This window comes from Quercus suber, unplaced genomic scaffold (genome assembly GCF_002906115.3).
Source record: "Quercus suber isolate HL8 unplaced genomic scaffold, Cork oak 2.0 scaffold_636, whole genome shotgun sequence".
In the NCBI taxonomy this organism is placed as follows: Eukaryota; Viridiplantae; Streptophyta; class Magnoliopsida; order Fagales; family Fagaceae; genus Quercus; species Quercus suber.
Genome location: NW_027070078.1, coordinates 36,198 through 54,920, shown reverse-complemented (window position 1 = coordinate 54,920; position 18,723 = coordinate 36,198). Strand labels below are relative to the sequence as shown.

At 38.5% G+C, this 18,723-nt stretch overlaps 1 protein-coding gene and 1 pseudogene across 1 annotated transcript; both read right to left on the bottom strand.

Moving 5' to 3' along the window:
* Positions 1-5,656: 5,656 nt before the first annotated feature.
* LOC112026141 (dirigent protein 23) lies at positions 5,657-6,504 on the bottom strand. Its single transcript, XM_024058823.2, has one exon. It carries the CDS (start codon positions 6,421-6,423, stop codon positions 5,857-5,859), a length of 567 nt encoding a protein of 188 aa, XP_023914591.2. The 5' UTR covers positions 6,424-6,504; the 3' UTR covers positions 5,657-5,856.
* Positions 6,505-7,825: 1,321 nt separating this feature from the next.
* Positions 7,826-18,506, bottom strand: LOC112026120 (probable amidase At4g34880; annotated as a pseudogene).
* Positions 18,507-18,723: the final 217 nt, after the last annotated feature.

Below are 18,723 nucleotides of genomic sequence, written 5' to 3'. Positions count from 1 at the left end.
CAATATATTAAATCATTTGTTTATGAAATCGGAAATAACAAATTAGGTTTACAACAAAATCTAGAAATTGATCACTAATCCACCTTCAATATCTTCTTTATGATAGTTCTCAATAAAAATAAAATAAAAATAAAAAACTAAAGAGTAATGACAAAAAGTAATTGAGTTCAATAATCTTTCTTATAAAATTATTAACTTTAAAGATATATTAATATGAAAGTAGTATAAAAATGTTGTAGATATACAGTTCTCATCTTTATATATATATATAAGCAAAACTGAGAGAAAATCTAATTAAACTTCAAATTGAAATTCAATTAGAATTTAATTTTGCACCATGTGTCCTATTAATCTAAGTTTTTAAATTTTTGTACTAAGTGAGTTAATTCAGTGTAAAAATTGAATTTCAATTAGAGCTTAATTTTGCATGTGTCCCATCTAATCTTTTTTTTTTTTTTTTTTTTTTTATCAAATGAGTTACTTTATGGCATGTTTGGATGGAGGGGGAAAGAGAGAGAGCGGAGGGAGTAGAGTAGAGTTGGCTAAAAATAAGCTAATTTTGTGCTAAATCTACTCTACTCTACTCTACTCTACTCTCCCTCCCTCCCTCTCCTTCAATCCAAACAGACTATTAGTGTAGAAAATGAAGAATCCAATATAAATAAACTTTAAAAAATATAATTTTTGAATAATTTAATATTTATGAGCCTTTTTTTTGTATAACTTAAAATAATTCAAGTTTATAAGTCATTGTGGGGGATAAAAGGATCAGGCCCAAATTAACGGGCCGAACACCCACGAGAGAACTGTTTCACATCCGAAGAGAAGGATGAGTAGAATGCAAGGTCCAGATTGGAGCGGAATCCTCTGGGCAGAGGATCATTGCTTTCCGAGGAGGATGTCTCCAGTCCGAGGAGGACATCTCCTGTCCGAGAAGGAAGTTTTACCCTGGTATGATAGCGGAGACTAATTGAGCCGGAGAAAGGCCTGGTTGATCGTCCGAGGAGCCCACCTGATCAAGATAAGCTCAAAGCACACTCAAAAACGATAAGGATGAAGAAATATCTGAGGAAAGGCTGCTGCCACCGTATTCAATGCATTGCAACAGCTTTTCTGGCCGCATTTATGTGGAGAAGACACCTGAACAGTGTTTCATGACCTACCGCCACTCACACAGAGATGAAAAGCAGCTGCCTGACGTGACAGGTACTTGAGCACGTCCACGGATGGGGAGCACGTGGACGGTAGGGATGAGAGTGAGAGTGGCTATATAATAGAGGTGAGGGTATGAAACGGGGCATGGAATGTGGGCGAACTGATCAAGAAATAAGAAAAGAAGTGATAATCTTTTGCGGAAAAACTCCCTTGTCCACTCTAGTTCTTCAACCCATACTCTACAAATTAATTGTCTTTGGGTTTACGTAGAGAAACGAGACCCTACAATTGGCGCCGTCTGTGGGAGAGCTTGAGAGTAAGGGAGAGTAACAGCAGTTGGTCATGGCTGGTCAAGGGCAACAACCGGCAGAATCTGGGGCCTCCCAACATATCGACCCCTTTCTTAACCTGGAGCGGAGGCAGGACCGTGAAGGTAGTGTGCATACTACCCACACTGATCGAACCCGGCCTCAAGATGGAAGTCCGTCCCCCATGCAGAGAAAACAGTATGCAAATAGAGATTGACAGATTGAGAGAGAATTACGCTATGAGAAGAGGAAGCACACTGTCAACACTCCCTGATGATGACTGGGACGATGGGCAAGATATTACCTATGAGCAGAACTCTCAAACTCCAATCAGTGAGACCTTCTCGTATGAAGCTGAGCGCCCTCGCGAGAAGCGATCTCGAGGACCATCGTGTGAAGGGTGGGCAATGATGCCATGAGTAGGGCCCTGAGTCAGATTTCCAGGTCACCTTCACTGGTAGGATCGAAGGAGCAGAGATGCCTCGGCGTTTCAACCAGCCAACCTTCACTATCTAAACGGCAAAACTGACCCTGTGGAGCACGTTAGCCATTTTAATCAGAGGATGGCTGTCTATGCCAGGGATGAAGCTCTGATGTGCAAGGTATTCCCATCCAGCCTGGGTCCTGTAGCCATGAGATGGTTTGATAACCTGAGGGCCGATTCCATCAATTCTTACCAAGAGCTTACTCAAGCCTTTGGTTCGCGATTCGTCACCTGCCGGAGAGTGCCAAGGCCATTTATCTTCTCTTCTCTCCTTAAGCATGCGTGAAGGCGAGACACTAAAGGCGTACTCGGATAGGTACTGGGAGATGTTTAACGAGATGGAGGTAACTTCGACGCCATGGCTTTGGAGACGTTCAAGTTGGGTCTCCCACTGATCATGGTCTGAGAACGTCTTTGTCTGGTAAGCAGCAGTGGTTAGCATGCGCCAGCTCATGGATCGCATTGAGAAATATAAAGGGTGAAGAGGATAGGCAGCAGGAGAGGGGTAAGGATAAGACTACCACCCAGGACAGAAAGGACTATAGGTCGGACCGCTATAATAACAATAAGCCGAGGAGAGATTTCGCTGGACACTCGGGTTCAGCAAATACCCAGACAGTTAATACTGTATTAAAGAGCCGTTCAAGTAGTCCTGGATAAGGTAAAGAATGAACCATTCTTCAGGTGGCCGAACAAAATGGTGGGGAATCCGGACAGACGCAATCGTAACGTCTATTGTCAGTACCACCAAGATCATGGGCATACGACGGAAGACTGCAGAAGCTTATGGGACCACCTGGACCAACTGGTCGGCGAAGGCAGATTGAAGCATCTCTTGCATCGATCCAGCGGAAGAGGACAGCCAACGTTAGATGCCGAGAAAGGGAATTCTCCAAAACCCCCCTTGGGCGTTATCAATGTTATTTTTGCAGCACCGGGCAGGACAGGATACAGGCCATCGAAGGTCATGTCCGTGGCGCGGTTACAGGTGGGGATGCCAACGTGAGTCCGAACAGCCCTAGGCAGGCTGTGCCCTTGTTCTAGGCTTTTCGGACGAGGATAAAGCGGGGACCATTCAACCTCATGACGACGCCTTGGTGGTTACCCTCAGGATTGGGGGTATGATGTGAAGAGAGTGATGGTAGATCAGGCAGCGCGGTGGAGATCATGTACCTGATCTTTTCAAGGGATTGAATCTCGTACCTAGCGACTTGACTCCGTATTGCTCTTCCTTATTCAGCTTTGAAGGAAGGATGGTTACGCCGAAGGGGCAAATACGACTGCCAGTGCAAACGGGCTCGGAAATCGTGGAGGTGGATTTCGTTGTGGTGGATGTTTACTCCCCTTATACGGCAATTGTAGCCAGGCCCTGGTTACACACGCTAGGGGCTGTCTCTTCCACTCTGCACCAAAAGGTCAAGTACCCATCCGAGGGGCGAGTTTGTGAGATCCGTGGAGACCAATCCTCGGCTAGGCAATGCCTAGTCGCTGCCATACGGCACGGGTCCGAAGACGAATCTTCGGAATGACAGTTAAGGACCTATAGCAGTTAAAGGGGCGGTTGTCGCCTGCCGGCGGGCAGGATGAAGGTGCGGAATGCGAGGACTTAACACGGGTCCTGGTTGGGGCTGACCCTGAAAGGTACTTTCAAGTTGGATCCCAGATGCCACAGCAAGAAAGGAGGAACTATTGGAGTTCCTTAGGAGAAATATCGACGTATTTGCCTGGAGTGCCTACGAAGCCCCAGGGGTAGATCCGGAGTCATTTGTCACCATTTGAGGGTTAACCCCCTGAGTGTACAAAAGAAACAACACCTCGGAGGCCATCCAGAGAGCACGTTGAAGCAGTCCGAGAAGAGGTGCGAAAGCTCAAGCAGGCTGGGGCATTAAAGAAATTTTCTATCCCGAATGGCTGGCGAATACTGTGGTAGTAAAGAAGAAAAGTGGAAAAGTGGCGAGTCTGTGTAGACTTCACGGAGATTTCATAAACAAATGATTTAATATATTGCACTCAAGCTCAAGGTAACGTATTTCCCATTTTATATAAATTTATGTACCAAAAAAATGATATCTTTAGTTATAATCCCTTAAAAAAGTAAAATATATCTTTCCTATCCATTCCAATGTTTTGAATTAATATATTTTTTATTAGGCCTTGCTTATGCATAATTTTCTTTTTCTCCAAGTTAATGTTTATCATGAATTATTAGCCAGCTTATTTTCCTTAATTTATTTCAGTTCAACAGATTTTTTTTCCCTAATTACAGTTTATTAAAATTGAGTCTGAATTTGGTAAGGATAGGATGTGAAACTTATGTATTAAACCATCTAATAAGAGATTACCATATTAGCATTTTACTTAAAATTCAATACATTCTACCACACTGAATAACATTCCAATAAACTCCCAATTTAGTTAGATTTATATATGGGTATTAGAATTAATTAGGTATGGTTGTGCTAATTTTTAAATATGTGATAAAATAATATGACATGTTGGGATTGAAGGGGTAAAACATGAGTTTCACACAACATCTTTACAGAATTTAATCTCATTAAAACCTTACTAAAAATGCTCAAAACAAGTTATCCTAAACGGACACTAAGAATAATTGAAAAGGTAAGAGAATAAAGTTCATACTCGCCTAATGTTAAAAAATATAATATACATGATGAGAAAATTCTTATGTAATGTGTGAATGACAATTTTGTGTCACTAATTCACATCATTTAAACAATTAGATGAGGAGTATTATACAAACAAGTGATTGATATTGTTGCAAGATTTATTCATAAAGTATTTCTTGGTTAACAATTAATGGGAGATATACCATTATTTGTTTTTACCACTTATTGTTATTTTAGCCCTTGAAATTGCGGAGGAAACTAAAGTTTAATAATTAAAAAAATCATAATAAACTTTATTGTGAACTTGGGAGAATATGAAGTGTTGTTCATATGCTTACTAGAAAGAAGAACGAAAGTTTCTAAAAAAAAAAGTACGAAAAATGATAGTAATTTCACATTGTTCACTTAGGGAAGAAACATTTTAGTTTTGTTAATTGGAGTTCGGAATCCCACACTGTATATGTTTAAGACTTGAATTACATGACTGATAATTCCACATTAGTTACTTGAATGTGATTTTGCAAAATATAAACTTGATGCATCATAAGTTGTATAAAAAATAATGGAGTTGCTTAATTATAGGGAAATCAATATAATTCACCTCATATAAAAAAACATAAAATTAAACCCAATTCATATCAATATAGTTCTAGGGAGTTGCTTAAATAATATTGTGACCGAGAATTACTTTACCAACTCACCTCAAACACATAAGATTAAACCATAAGACATAGCACATATAAGGGATCATGACAGGAAGACAAAATAAGAAAGGGCCTATTAACAAGACTGAACAAAATCTAGCCTTAGTGAACCATGAACGAAAGTTTCAAAAAAAAAAAAAAAGTACAAAAAATGGTAGTAATTTCACATCGTTCACTTAGGGAAGAAACATTTTAGTTTTGTTAATTGGAGTTCGGAATCCCACACTGTATATGTTTAAGACTTGAATTACATGACTGATAATTCCACATTAGTTACTTGAATGTGATTTTGCAAAATATATACTTGATGCATCATAAGTTGTATAAAAAATAATGGAGTTGCTTAATTATAGGGAAATCAATATAATTCAACTCATATAAAAAAAACATAAAATTAAACCCAATTCATATCAATATAGTTCTAGGGAGTTGCTTAAATAATATTGTGACCGAGAATTACTTTACCAACTCACCTCAAACACATAAGATTAAACCATAAGACATAGCACATATAAGGGATCATGACAGGAAGACAAAATAAGAAAGGGCCTATTAACAAGACTGAACAAAATCTAGCCTTAGTGAACCATTGTAACATTGTAACCTACTATAGCATCGCCGGTGGTGAGATCAATCCAATGTGTCTGAGCAATGGCATAGCCACGCGCTAGCCGGAAAAGCCCGGTTCCACCGACGATTGGCATCTCTCGAACTAGATGCATAGCCGAGTTCTTGCCAAGAAGGCTAATAGAGCTACCATTGTAGATGCCATCTATGAACCCAAAGTTCATGGCCATGATCAGTCCCATCTCTTGCTGTCCTGCAGACCCATATAGTCCTTGAGCCCGGCCCAGGAGCTTTGAATTTGGATCAGGTGTCTCAGTCAATGGATCATCTGCCATCATGATAACACCAAATAGTGTTGGAGATTTCTCAGTTTCAGTAGCTTCAGCCACCCTAACTGCACTTGGGTTCTTCCCACTGAGTGTGTCATGGAAGTAGAATTGGAGGTTGGTCACTGTCTCCTTCTTCCTTTGGAACTTAAGCCTTGTTGCCCATTTCTCTTCCTTGAAGCTTTGAGCCAATGTGATGTTTGCCACTAGGGAGAATAGCAATACTATTACTACAACACTAAGTTTTGCCATTTCTCTCTTCCTCAATTTGACTAGCAAAGTTTTGTGAAATATATTAATGGTTAGGGGAACCTTTATAGGGGGACATATGGGATTTGGCTCTGCAAAGTCTTATATAGAGCATGTGAAAGCATCAGAGGTCGTTTAACTACAACAGGAAGAAATAAATTTTTGCCACCCTTAAGGGGTCCACTTTTTTTTTTTGGGACGGGCAACTTCCTTTTTTAATTTACAAAAGAGACTTCTTCTAGATCTGTCTTTCCTTACTTTTGGAGGAAAGAAATTGAAAAATCTGACCCAAATCCATGAATCACTGCCTATGTTTGGGTTTGACTAAAGCTCAATGATTTTTTTTCTTTTTCTGTTAAATTATTAAAAAAAAACCTTACTTTTTTATAAATAAAAATGTTAGAGTTACTATTAATTTTATTGTAAAAGGTTTATATATTAACATGGTAATGGATGTAATTAGCGTCATTTCAAGTTTAAATTACTTTTTATCTTTTGGTGATTTTTTTATTATTATTTTTAAATCAATTACATTTCTTATGATCGGTAGCACATAAGTTTTTACGATTTATATAATAAAATTTTGTAATATCCTTAGTATAGAAGGACTTTGAGAGCCAAAAAAGTGAAAGACAAAAAAGACATTAATTTGTCACTAATATACACCTGTAAAGAATAATTATGATACATTATATTTAATACACAAAGTGATTGTAGCTCAAAAATGCTTGCACAAGAAAACAATTTTCAATTTGTTTGGTTGCCCCGACTCTAATGCACATTCGCTCACCTAACCAAAGAGTATGTTATGTTTCAAAAAAGGTAGGCGCTTCTTGTTCACGTAATTATGAACTCTTTCCCTATTTGTCTGCTAACGATGACACGGCTTAGATGATCATCTTAGGGTCCCATTGATTTGAAGCCATGATGTATTTGATCTAATTGTGCATGGTATCCAAGGTGAAAAGGTTATGTAGCATATTCTGCACTCTTGACGCGATAGTCACTATATAATTATAAGTGCATGTAGGGTATAGAGAACAAAAGTTAAGATTTAAGTCTATAGGAAAGAGCTTCACATATATATATACATTAAGATTAGGATAGATTAAAATTCTATCTCATATTTAAAAAAAAAAAAAGTTATGTTGGACAAAGTAAATTTTGAGATAAACATAAAGATTGATCATAACTTAGGACAATATCATTTTAATAATGACTTGATCCCAAAACTTAATCCACAGTACTTGCCATTTGTCCATATATGCCAGTAAGATTATTAGCCCAACTTGATTACATTGTCGCCATAGTTGAACTGTAGTTGATATATATATATATATATATATATCAACACAAACTAGCATGATCAAACCTAATGATTCGTAAGTATCAATGCAAGTTCTAAAACTTTGAATGGAGGCTAGGTGTTTAGGCGTCAAGGTTTAAACGAAGGAGGCTTCCTAATCTTAGTAGCTTGCTCGAAGCCATATGAAATTTCAATCAACTTTGGCTCTGAACCTTTTAGTCCCCCAAAGCAAATACCAAATGGCACGCCTTTACTATTATATCTTGCAGGGACACTAATTCCAGGGAAGCCCCCAATTGCAAGGAGAGAATTAACACCAACACCTTAAGGTCCTAAAAATGGAGTCACCAATGCATCAAGGTTATACTCTATCATCAACTTCAAAAAACCATCTCTCGTCAGCCTTGCCATATCTTGTAATGCTGCCTTCTCTTTTCACTAGAACCATTTGTGGCTTGAGCTTCTAGAAAGAGGTTCTGCCCATATTCCTTAATCTTTTCCTGCATGGTCATGCTAGTAAATCTTCATTATTTGTGGATGTGCCTTACCGTTGTTGGCAATAATGAAAAACATGAAGCGAGCGGAATATATTGTGTAGGATGAAACTTATAGACAGTTCTTTAATTAGGTGCTGTAAGTTGGGTTTTCATTGAATTATGAAGTTAAATTTAATTGTTTTAAAAAAGATAACACCACCTTTGAATTTCAAATAGGCAACCAAATATATAATATATAAGAACTGTATTTAAGTTTTGCCCTATTAAGTTACATTGCTTAATAAAGTACATAGTTGAACTTAATTGCCTTTTTTTTTTTTTTTTTTTGGCTAGGAAACTTAAAACTTTCATTAAACTGAAGAAAACATTATATCTTGATGAAAAGCTTGTTCCAAGAAATAAGGATTCTCTTCTATCTAATTAGAAAAATCAACAATACTAAACTTAATTGTCTTTGAAAATGATATCTTTATACTATTTGGTCAATTCAACCGTAGGGTTAAGTTCAATTAAGAACCTAAGATACAACTCCTAAAGATTTGTAATATTTTTCATAACTGTTAAGTGAATTATTATTAATTCTCATATAGGCTTTTACCACTGACACATTAACAACTTGTTAACTTGTTAGTTGTGACTCTAAACATATTGAAAATAAAGTATTATGTAAACATACTAACCAAATCTGAGAACTTCTTGTTGAAGGCTATAACATCAGCCAAGGTTCGCACTGGGGAAGCCACCAGTTCTTTTAAATATTTGTTCAAGCCTGTTTGAACTCTATCATCAATGCTGTCCGTTCCGAGGTGCCAACATTCAAGATAGCATGAATGTTAGCTATTTCAAGATTGTCCACCAAAATTGCACCTTCTTGCCTGAAATTTTGTGAAAAATTATGTACCAAGTTAGGATAGTACATCAGACAGGGAAAATTTCTAGCTTGTAGTCTATCAAGATGCTGTGCAAATATTTTTTTTAAGAAGGTGTCATTGCCGAAATTGTAAAAGGGTTTTCTCGCTATTCCCAATCGCTTCGCCTTAAGACCATTAACCTTCAGAAATTGTTTATAGCCACAATGTGGAATGTACTTTGATGCTTCAATGGTTGCTTTATCATTGTAGTCTTGACCAACAATCTCATCAAGAACATAAACAGCATCTGATACAGTCCTGCAAATGGGCCTGTTCTACACAACATGAAATGGAGATATATATATATATATATATTTTTTTTTTTTGTGAAGGTAACCATCATATCTTGAGGGGAATTATTGGTGAAAGTTAACACAATAATAACATTGTTATACAAGAAAATCAAGTAAAAAAAAAAAAAAAAATTCAAGATGAGTATATTTTCTTTCAAAATTACACATAATATTACTTGTTAGGTTTTAGATGTTACATGTGACAAACATAATGTAAATATGAGATTAAAGTTTGGCCAAAAGCTTGTCAAGAGCTGCAATTGAACTAAAACTCACTTGAGCGAAACCAAGACTTACTGGAGTGGAACATTAAAAGTAGACAAAAAGTTCGCTGAGTCTTTCACTCAAAACTCACTCAAGCGAAATTGTTAAGTTTGCATTAGCTATTAACCTAGCTTTGTTAGGATCTTTAATCATTGTTGTAGTTGTAGCTCATCATATGTATTCAATGCCCTCTTATCAATATCCAGCAACTGACTATGGTATCCAACTTTTATTGTTCACACATGACATGTGAACATGTGGATTTCTCATGTAGTTGGTGCTGCTGACTATTTGATACGACCTATTAGATTATGCACTTAAGCATATTGTGTGTTCTTTAAATCAAAGTAGTCAATACGGATATATTGTATTAAAGACTTTCGGTTTGATGAGGAGAACAAAATATACTGGTCCTAGTCATACCATGTACCATTTCGAAATTAGTATATATATATATACACATATACACACAAATCAACTTTTACACACACACACATGTATATATATATATATAGTTGTATATTTATGAACTAAAGTATTTTGTTAAGGCCCAAGAATATTTAAAATCAATTAGTGCATTGTCTATGGTTGCTTAGATAAATAGAAGTGTAACTTTTAACCTTACTAGTTGCAGACCCTTGCGATATGTGAAAAAAATTGACGATTTATTTATTTGTTAAGTGAAAAATGAAAATTGTAGATAAGACTTATAAGTATTAGTCCTAAACAATTTTTTAAAATAATGTGATTATTTTCTAACAAAGTATAATTGATAAAATATGTTATATTTTCTAAATTAATGTACTTATATTTGTTATTTGAAAGTGTATTAAATTTTGTAAGTTTTTTTCCTTCAAGAAAACTTAATGCATTTTACATTTTTTTTTTAAAACAAAACCTTCATTCATTCATTCATAAAAATAAGAGAATCCTAGTACAAAGTTTCCACAGCTTGTGGGGGTGAGTCTACCATCAAGTACATTTCAGCTATGATATTTCTAGCATGTTATGCAAGAGCATGTGCCACCATATTTCCTCCTCTCCTTATACAGCTAACAGATACCTAGTCTTCTTCTTTACTAGCCAGGTAAAGGATTCTGTTTGTTGGATGGTTAGGGATCCATCTATCTAAATGAGCTCAGATGGAAGAGCCATTTCCTACTCTCCAACAACATCTAGATTTCAGAATGGGTAATGCTACCATGATGCTTCTCCAAAAATTGGAACAATTTGGTAACTCAATAGCATCAAGAAAGTGGGACCATGAGAAATATCTAGCTTTAAAGCATCAGTAGAGAAATGAGTCTTTTTCATGTTACATTCTCTACCCTTGCTTGGCTAGCATAGCTAGATTGAAGGATCTCAGCTCAAAATCTCATTCCATTATTATATAAGGCAAGATATTTTGTATATAATGTAATGTGTGGTTGTAATTTGTTTCTAGTATTCTTTACAAACAGTTCATTATCTATACATTTTGATTCGCATAAAGAGTAGATATAAGTAAATTTATCATTTATATTAGAAAAAAATAGACTTTAATAACATAAGAAAATGTAATTTTATCAAGAATCTACTAACATTATGTTGAGAATGTGACCTAATTTTCAATAAAGTAGCTCGTCTTTCTATACAAATCTCTCCTCCAATGCATTGTCAAAGTGGACTGAATGGACCAAAGTAGATAAAATGGACCTAAGTGGACCTACTAGACCGAAGTGGATTGAATTGGACTAAATTAGACCGAGTGGACCGAAATAGACTAAACTGTACTGAAATGGACCAAAGTGGATCTAATTGGACCGAAGTGATTTAAAGTGAACCGAATGGATTGACTGAATAGATTGAAATGCTACGATGATGTAGTTCAACATAAGCGTAGCAATAATAAATACTATATGTTTCAACTTTTACCTTTTAAATATTATATAGATTGGAATTATAAAACCAATTGGAATTGAGCTTGTGGGTGAAAATTTTTAAAATTTTAGTTTCTCTTTTACTAACAGACTTATTTTTACAGCAACCACAAATTCCTTATTTATTCAAGTGACTATTAGTGCAATTATCCCAATAAGCAAAGAAAAAAAAAATCTATTTTGATAAAGAAGATTGTGAAAAAGTTACCCAATAGTGTCCTGCCTCGTAGAGATTGGGACGACCCCAGCACGGCTTGTGAGACCAATCGTTGGTTTAACGCCCACAACTGAGTTAGAACTGGAAGGGCAAGTAATAGAGCCATCTGTCTCAGACCCCAATGACACTGCCACCAAATTTGCAGCCACTGATATAGCTGATCCACTACTTGACCCACATGGATCTGCCGATAGAACATAGGGATTCTGCACATCATCACAAAACATTGATGTTGACACCTTGTTCCTGTCTTTCTTTTTAGAACATACTAATCATGCACATCCATCCAATGGTTAATTATTTCATCCGATTCTGATTACATACCAAGAAAAATTGGCCAGATCCAGATTATATGATATATGTGGATGAATATTTAAGTGCTAAATGTGTTTTGTTAACAATATAAAGTGAGAGAGAATGACTGAATAGCCTGTATATTGATGTGTGCAAAACAATGTACAAAAGAGAGCCTTATATAGGCTAGGTATGTGTGCAGTACAAGTAACATAAGTGCAGTACAAGTAATATATTGGGCTAAGCCCAATGGGCTAATTCTAGCCTAATCTATACACTAACATCCCCCCTCAAACTCGAGGTGGCAAGAAGGAAGCCAACTGGAGTTTGGATATAAGATCTCGAAAACGACCAGGCGGGTGAGACTTGGTGAAGATATCAGTAGGCTGGTCAGCAGAGGAGATGGAGAACAACTTGAGATTGCCTTTCTTGAGATGCTGGCAAGTGATGTGGCAGTCGATCTCAATGTGCTTGGTGCGTTCGTGGAAGACATCATTATGAGCAATGTAGATAGCACTACGATTGTCACAATAAAGAGGAGTAGCAGTGGGCTGTGGAGCATCCATATCAGCCAAGAGCCAGCGAAGCCAAACAAGCTCGCAGGTGGTGTCGGCAAGGGCACGATACTCAGCCTCAGTACTAGAACGGGAAACAACATCCTACTTTTTGCTACGCCATGAGACAAGAGAAGTTCCCAACAAGAAACAGAAACCTGTGATAGAGCATCGATCAGTCGAATCACCTGCCCAGTCTGCATTTTGAATAAGCATGAAGCTCAAGAGAAGACCGAGAGGAGTAGTGCAGACCATGATAAAGTGTACCCTTGACATATCGGAGAATCCGAAGAACAGCAGCGTAGTGGACAGAACGAGGGGCATCCATGAATTTACTAACCATACCCACAGCATGTGAAATATCTGGACGAGTAACAGTGAGATAGATCAGACTACCAACCAACTGACGATAGCGAGTAGCATCAGATATAGGTTCACCATCCAAGGGTGTGAGCTTTCCATTGTATTCCAAAGGAGTGGAAACAGTCTTGTTGTCAGTGATACCAGCTTTGGAGAGAAGATCAGAAGCATATTTAGCTTGGGAAAGATAATATCCATCAGAGGATGAGGTAACCTCAAGCCCAAGAAAATAGCTGAGAGTGCCCAAATCTTTCATCTCAAAATACTGACTAAGGAAGTGCTGAAAAGAGCAGATACCTGCAAAATCATCTCCAGTAATAATCATATCATCAACATAAAGAAGAATAAGAGTGATACCAGCAGAGGATCTTCGGACGAAGAGAGCAGTGTCATGAGGACTTGAAGTGAAACCCTGCTGAGCAACAACAGAGCTAAACTTTTCAAACCAAGCTCGAGGAGTCTGCTTGAGGCCATAAAGAGCACAATGAAGGCGACAAACTTGACTGCCTGAGTGTGGATAGCCAGGGGGTGGTTGCATGTACACTTCTTCTTGAAGGTCTCCATTGAGGAAAGCATTTTTCACATCCATTTGATAAAGAGGCCAACGGCGAACAGCAGCCACAGCAATGAGACATCTGACAGATGTAAGGCGAGCAACAGGAGCAAATGTTTCCCCATAGTCAATGCCATACTCCTGGGTAAAGCCCTTGGCAACTAGGCGAGCCTTGTATCGTTCAACAGATCCATCAGCCTTGGTCTTGATCTTGTAAACTCACCTACAACCTACTACAGACTGACCAGGAGGTAAATCAACCATATCCCAAATGTGATTTTTATGAAGGGCATCTAGTTCATCATTCATAGCTTGCTGCCAAAGAGGGTCAGTATGGGCCTCACGATAGGTGTGAGGTTCATAGAGGGTGGCAAGGGCAAAAGAGCAGTGATAATCAAAGAGATAAGGGGGAGGAATGCTTACCCGAGTGGAACGACGAAGTTCAGGACCATTAGGAGACTCAGGAGAGGGTGGTGCCACAAGATCCAAGACAGGCAGGTCATATGCCGGGGACAGAACCGGAGATGAGTCGTCTGGAGAGGCAGCCGATGTTGAAGAATCCTCCACAAGTTCAGGATAGAGAGGGAGGAAAAGATCAGTAAAAATGGGAGACTCAGAGGAAGAGGATGTAGGAAACTGCTGAAGACTCGTGAAAGGACGATGTTCCTAAAACTCAACATGACGGGAGACACGAAGACGATGAGAAATGGGATTATAGCAGCGAAACCCCTTTTGAGATATACCATAACCAAGGAAACAACAGAGACGAGCACGAGGTTGGAGCTTTGTTCGTTCATGAGGAGGAAGAGAGACAAAGCAAGCACAACCAAAAACTCGAAGAGAGGAGTAGTCGGGGGTTTGAGCATAAAGAAGCTCAAATGGTGATTTGTTGTGTGTAGTTGGTAAAGGGATACGATTAATGGTGTATACAGCAGTGAGTGCAGCCTCACCCCAAAAGCGCTCAGGAAGAGAGGCAGAAATGAGAAGGGTGCGGACAATATCAAGAATGTGACGATATTTTCGTTCTGCACGACCATTTTGTTGAGAGGTGTAAGGACAAAACCGCTGAGTAAGTGTACCATGATTGTCTAAAAAAGATAGGAAAGATTTATCATTATATTCTTGAGCATTATCTGATCGAAAAACTTTGACGGTTAAATTGAACTGTGTTTCAATCATTTTATGAAATGTTTGGTAAATAGACATAAGTTTAGACCTATGGTGAAGCAGATAAATCCAAGTATATCAAGAAAAATCATCCACAAATATGACAAAATATCTAGATCCCCCCTCAGTAGGAACAGGTGCAGGACCCCAAATATCAGAATGTATAAGATTAAAAGGTGCAGAAGAAAATGAGTCACTATTATTAAAGGGTAATTTTGTTTGTTTGCCAAAATGACAGGAAGTACAATCAAATTTTTGAAACTGAACTGAACCTAAATGACCTTGAGAAGCTAACAACTGAAGACGAGATAAGGATGGATGACCAAGACGAGCATGCCATAGATCAGGTGAGGAGGTGGCAGTGGTAGCAGCTGCAGAAATAACTTGTGAAGGAATCTTCAAGTCATGAACCTCAAACATGCGACCAACCTTACGGCCTGTCCCAAGCACTTGACCTGTCCGAGGATCCTGCATATCCACACCATGATTAGTAAAAAGAAGATCTACGCCTAATTCACAAAGTTGACCAACAGAAGGCAAATTGAGGGATAACTTTGGGATATGAAAAGTGTCACCAAGGGATAAACAAGGAGAAGAGATTGTTCCTTTATGACTAACAGGCATAGGAGTTCCATCAGCAGTGTAAATGGTGATTGGATGTTCTAAGGGTGCCTTATCAGAAAATTGGGATTCATCAGGAGTCATATGGTTACAACAAGCAATATAAAAAAACCAAGGTTTTTTACCTGAGGTGACAGAAAGGGCAGTGGAAGTGCGGGATAAAACCTATTGAACAACTGCCTCAATATCAGCCGTAGTAAGTGAGGAAGCCAAAGATGGACCTGTAGGAACCGATGGATCGGAAGGACATACAGCAGCTGCTCGAGGAAGAGAAGCTTTATTCTGCTCTTGCATAAATTTCTGCAGTTTACAACAAACTGAGATGTCATGGCCTTTAGCACGGCAAAACTCACAGCGAGTACCTTTGGAAGACTGAGAGGTGGGATGCCCAGAGTTTATCCGTGGAGGAGCAGTGAATGCAGCAATGGGAGGCTGTGGAGATGGTGTAGCCAATACATGATCAGATGATGACATGTGATAAGTAGGTCAACGGTTTTCCTCAGAAATGAGCTCCTTGACTGCAGTATCAAGAGAAGGAGTAGGAGACCGGCTAAGCAGAGAAGCCCTAGTAGGCTCAAAATCCTCACGTAAACCCATCATGAAGTGCATAAATTTACAGTGATCCCATATTTGACAAAGAGCTCAATGTCCTTAGAACACACTAGTAGAGGATCTGCAGCAGAGAGTTGTTCCCACATAGTAGAAGTCTGAGAATAAAAATCAGAAATAGACTGACCTGTCTCTTGGCGCATTTGATAAAGTTTTGATTCAATGTGGAACTTCAAGCTTGAATCATTAGTACAATTATAGCGATCGGCCAAAAATTTCCAAGCAGCTTCAGCAGTCTTAAGACGAGGAAGAAGATTATGAATGGAGGGAATAGAGGTATTGATAAACCAAGACAAGATCTTACTCTGAATACTCTCCCATTCCTCTAGGCGTTCTTCATAATCATCTGTTGTAACTGTAGTCTTGGAAGATTCTTCAGCAGTTGTGGCTGTGGACTTAGGGTTTGGTATTGGCTTAGGAATTGAACCAGTCACATATCTCCATAGTTTACGACCCTTGAGAAAGACAGTCATATTCTGAGACCATGCATGATAGCTAGTAGGACCATCCAACATAATGGTGATAGGACGTATAATGTCTCGTTCATTTTGTTGAGCCATAATGAAGAAAATGACCAAAAAATGAGATATAGAGACCTCAAATGCAAAAACAGAGCTCAAAATCGGAATCTACGCGAAAAACTGAGCAAGACAGGTCCTGTTGAAAAATTTTGACTTTGGTCAAAGTTAACGGTCAACGGTCAAAGTCAACGGCTCAGGATGCTGACGTGGCAGGATGACATCACCTAGGGCTGACATGGCAGGATGACGTCACCTAGGGCTGACGTGGCAGGGTGTGGAACGGAGCAGGTGCGTGGATTGGCGCGTGGAGGCGCATGGCGGCTAGTAGAGGCGCGTGGAGGCGCGTGCTCGAGAGCAGAAACTTCAGAGGGCGCGTGGAGGTGCGTGGAAGGTTGTTTCTGGTAGATTTTTGTTGGGTTTTGCTCAGGATTGGATGATCTGTCAATCTATGCCTTGGCTTTGGCAGTTTGATTAACAAAACTGACGAAATCCGAGTGTTTTGGGGGCTGTGGGGGTGACGGTGGTGACTCGCTTCTGACAGTGACTACTGGATGAAGGCGAGGGCAGCGGAAGAATGCCAGAGATGTCCACAGGAACCAGGAAGTCAGAGGAATGGCTCTGATACCATGTTAACAATATAAAGTGAGAGAGAATGACTGAATAGTCTGTATATTGATATGTGTAAAACAATATACAAAAGAGAGCCTTATATAGGCTAGGTATGTGTGCAATACAAGTAACATGAGTGCAGTACAAACAATATACAAAACAAAGCCTCATATAGGCTAAGTATAGCCTAAACTACACACTAACATGAGTGCAACACAAGTATACATGAGTGCAGTACAAGTAACATGAGTGCAGTACAAGTAATATACTGGGCTAAGCCCAATGGGCTAATTCTAGCCTAATCTATACACTAACATGTTTCAACATTCTTATTCATACATTCTTCTACTACAACAATTGCAAACGTTTTTAACTTCCTCTCAGCATACATTTATATATATAACCCCTAAAACTATAACAAACAAGAGGGAAAAAAAAAGCTGCAATTGAAACTCTACATGCTACTGTTTACATGTATTGACTTAGACAATAATTTTATCAGCTATTTCAATTAAAAAAAAAAACGTCAAAACAACACCACTTGCTAATGTTGGACTAAATTGACGAAAAATAAACAATAGAAAATAATTTATTAATTGAAGTAAAAGTTAATAGACTGAATGAACAAGGAGAACTCACATTTTTAAGTGCTAATTGTAGATTGGAACACAATAATTTTACTTTTCTTCAAGTACCAATAGTGATTCCATATGTAATTAATATAATCCATCACAAGTTGATACGCTATTATGGTGTGAAATTAGGTGTGAACACGGACTAAACAATCCATACAATCTGACTATTACACATTGAATCAATACAAGTCACGTACCTTTCCTTGGCCACCTCTGCCGCTCTAACCATTGGTTACAGATTCCGACCTGAATTGAGACCACTCGCTTAATAAGCTAGCCTTTCCTATGATGATAGCCCCAGCTTTCCTCAGCTTGGTCACCACTCCAGCATCCTTAGGCACCATGCACTGAGCCTAGCAGTGCATAAGAGCCAGCCGTAGTGTTCAACTTATCCTTGGTTGCAATATTATCCTTGAGCAGAATGGGAATACCATGTAACCCAGAGAGTGACCCAGGTGCTTTTGATTTGCGCTCGGAGTCAGCCTTATCAGCTAGGTATAGTGCTTCTGGGTTCACCTCTATGACCCCCTTAAGGATTGGGTTAAGTCTGTGTATTTGTTTTAGGTAGAACTCAACGAGTTGCCTTGAGGTGAGTTGGTTTTGCTTGAAAGCAAGTTGGATGTCATGTACACTTGCTTCTTCGATTGAGAAACCATGGCCTGTGACAGTACAGTGCGACCCAGATGATAATATAGGTAGAAGAATAAGAAGCAGTAATGAGAAAAGACAGAATTGTGGCTTTGAATTGGTAGCCATTGAAATAGTTAACCGATCAGTAGGTGAATGCTTTGGAGCTCAAAATGACTTCTTATGATTGAAGTAACATTATATTCATCTTATTTCACCCTAACGTGAGAAGATGTTTTATGAGATTGTCTCATGAGACATTTCTTTCACAACATGCAAGACGCACACATGTTAAAGAGATGTCTCATAAGATTGACTACTAAGATAATTTTTGTACTAATACTAC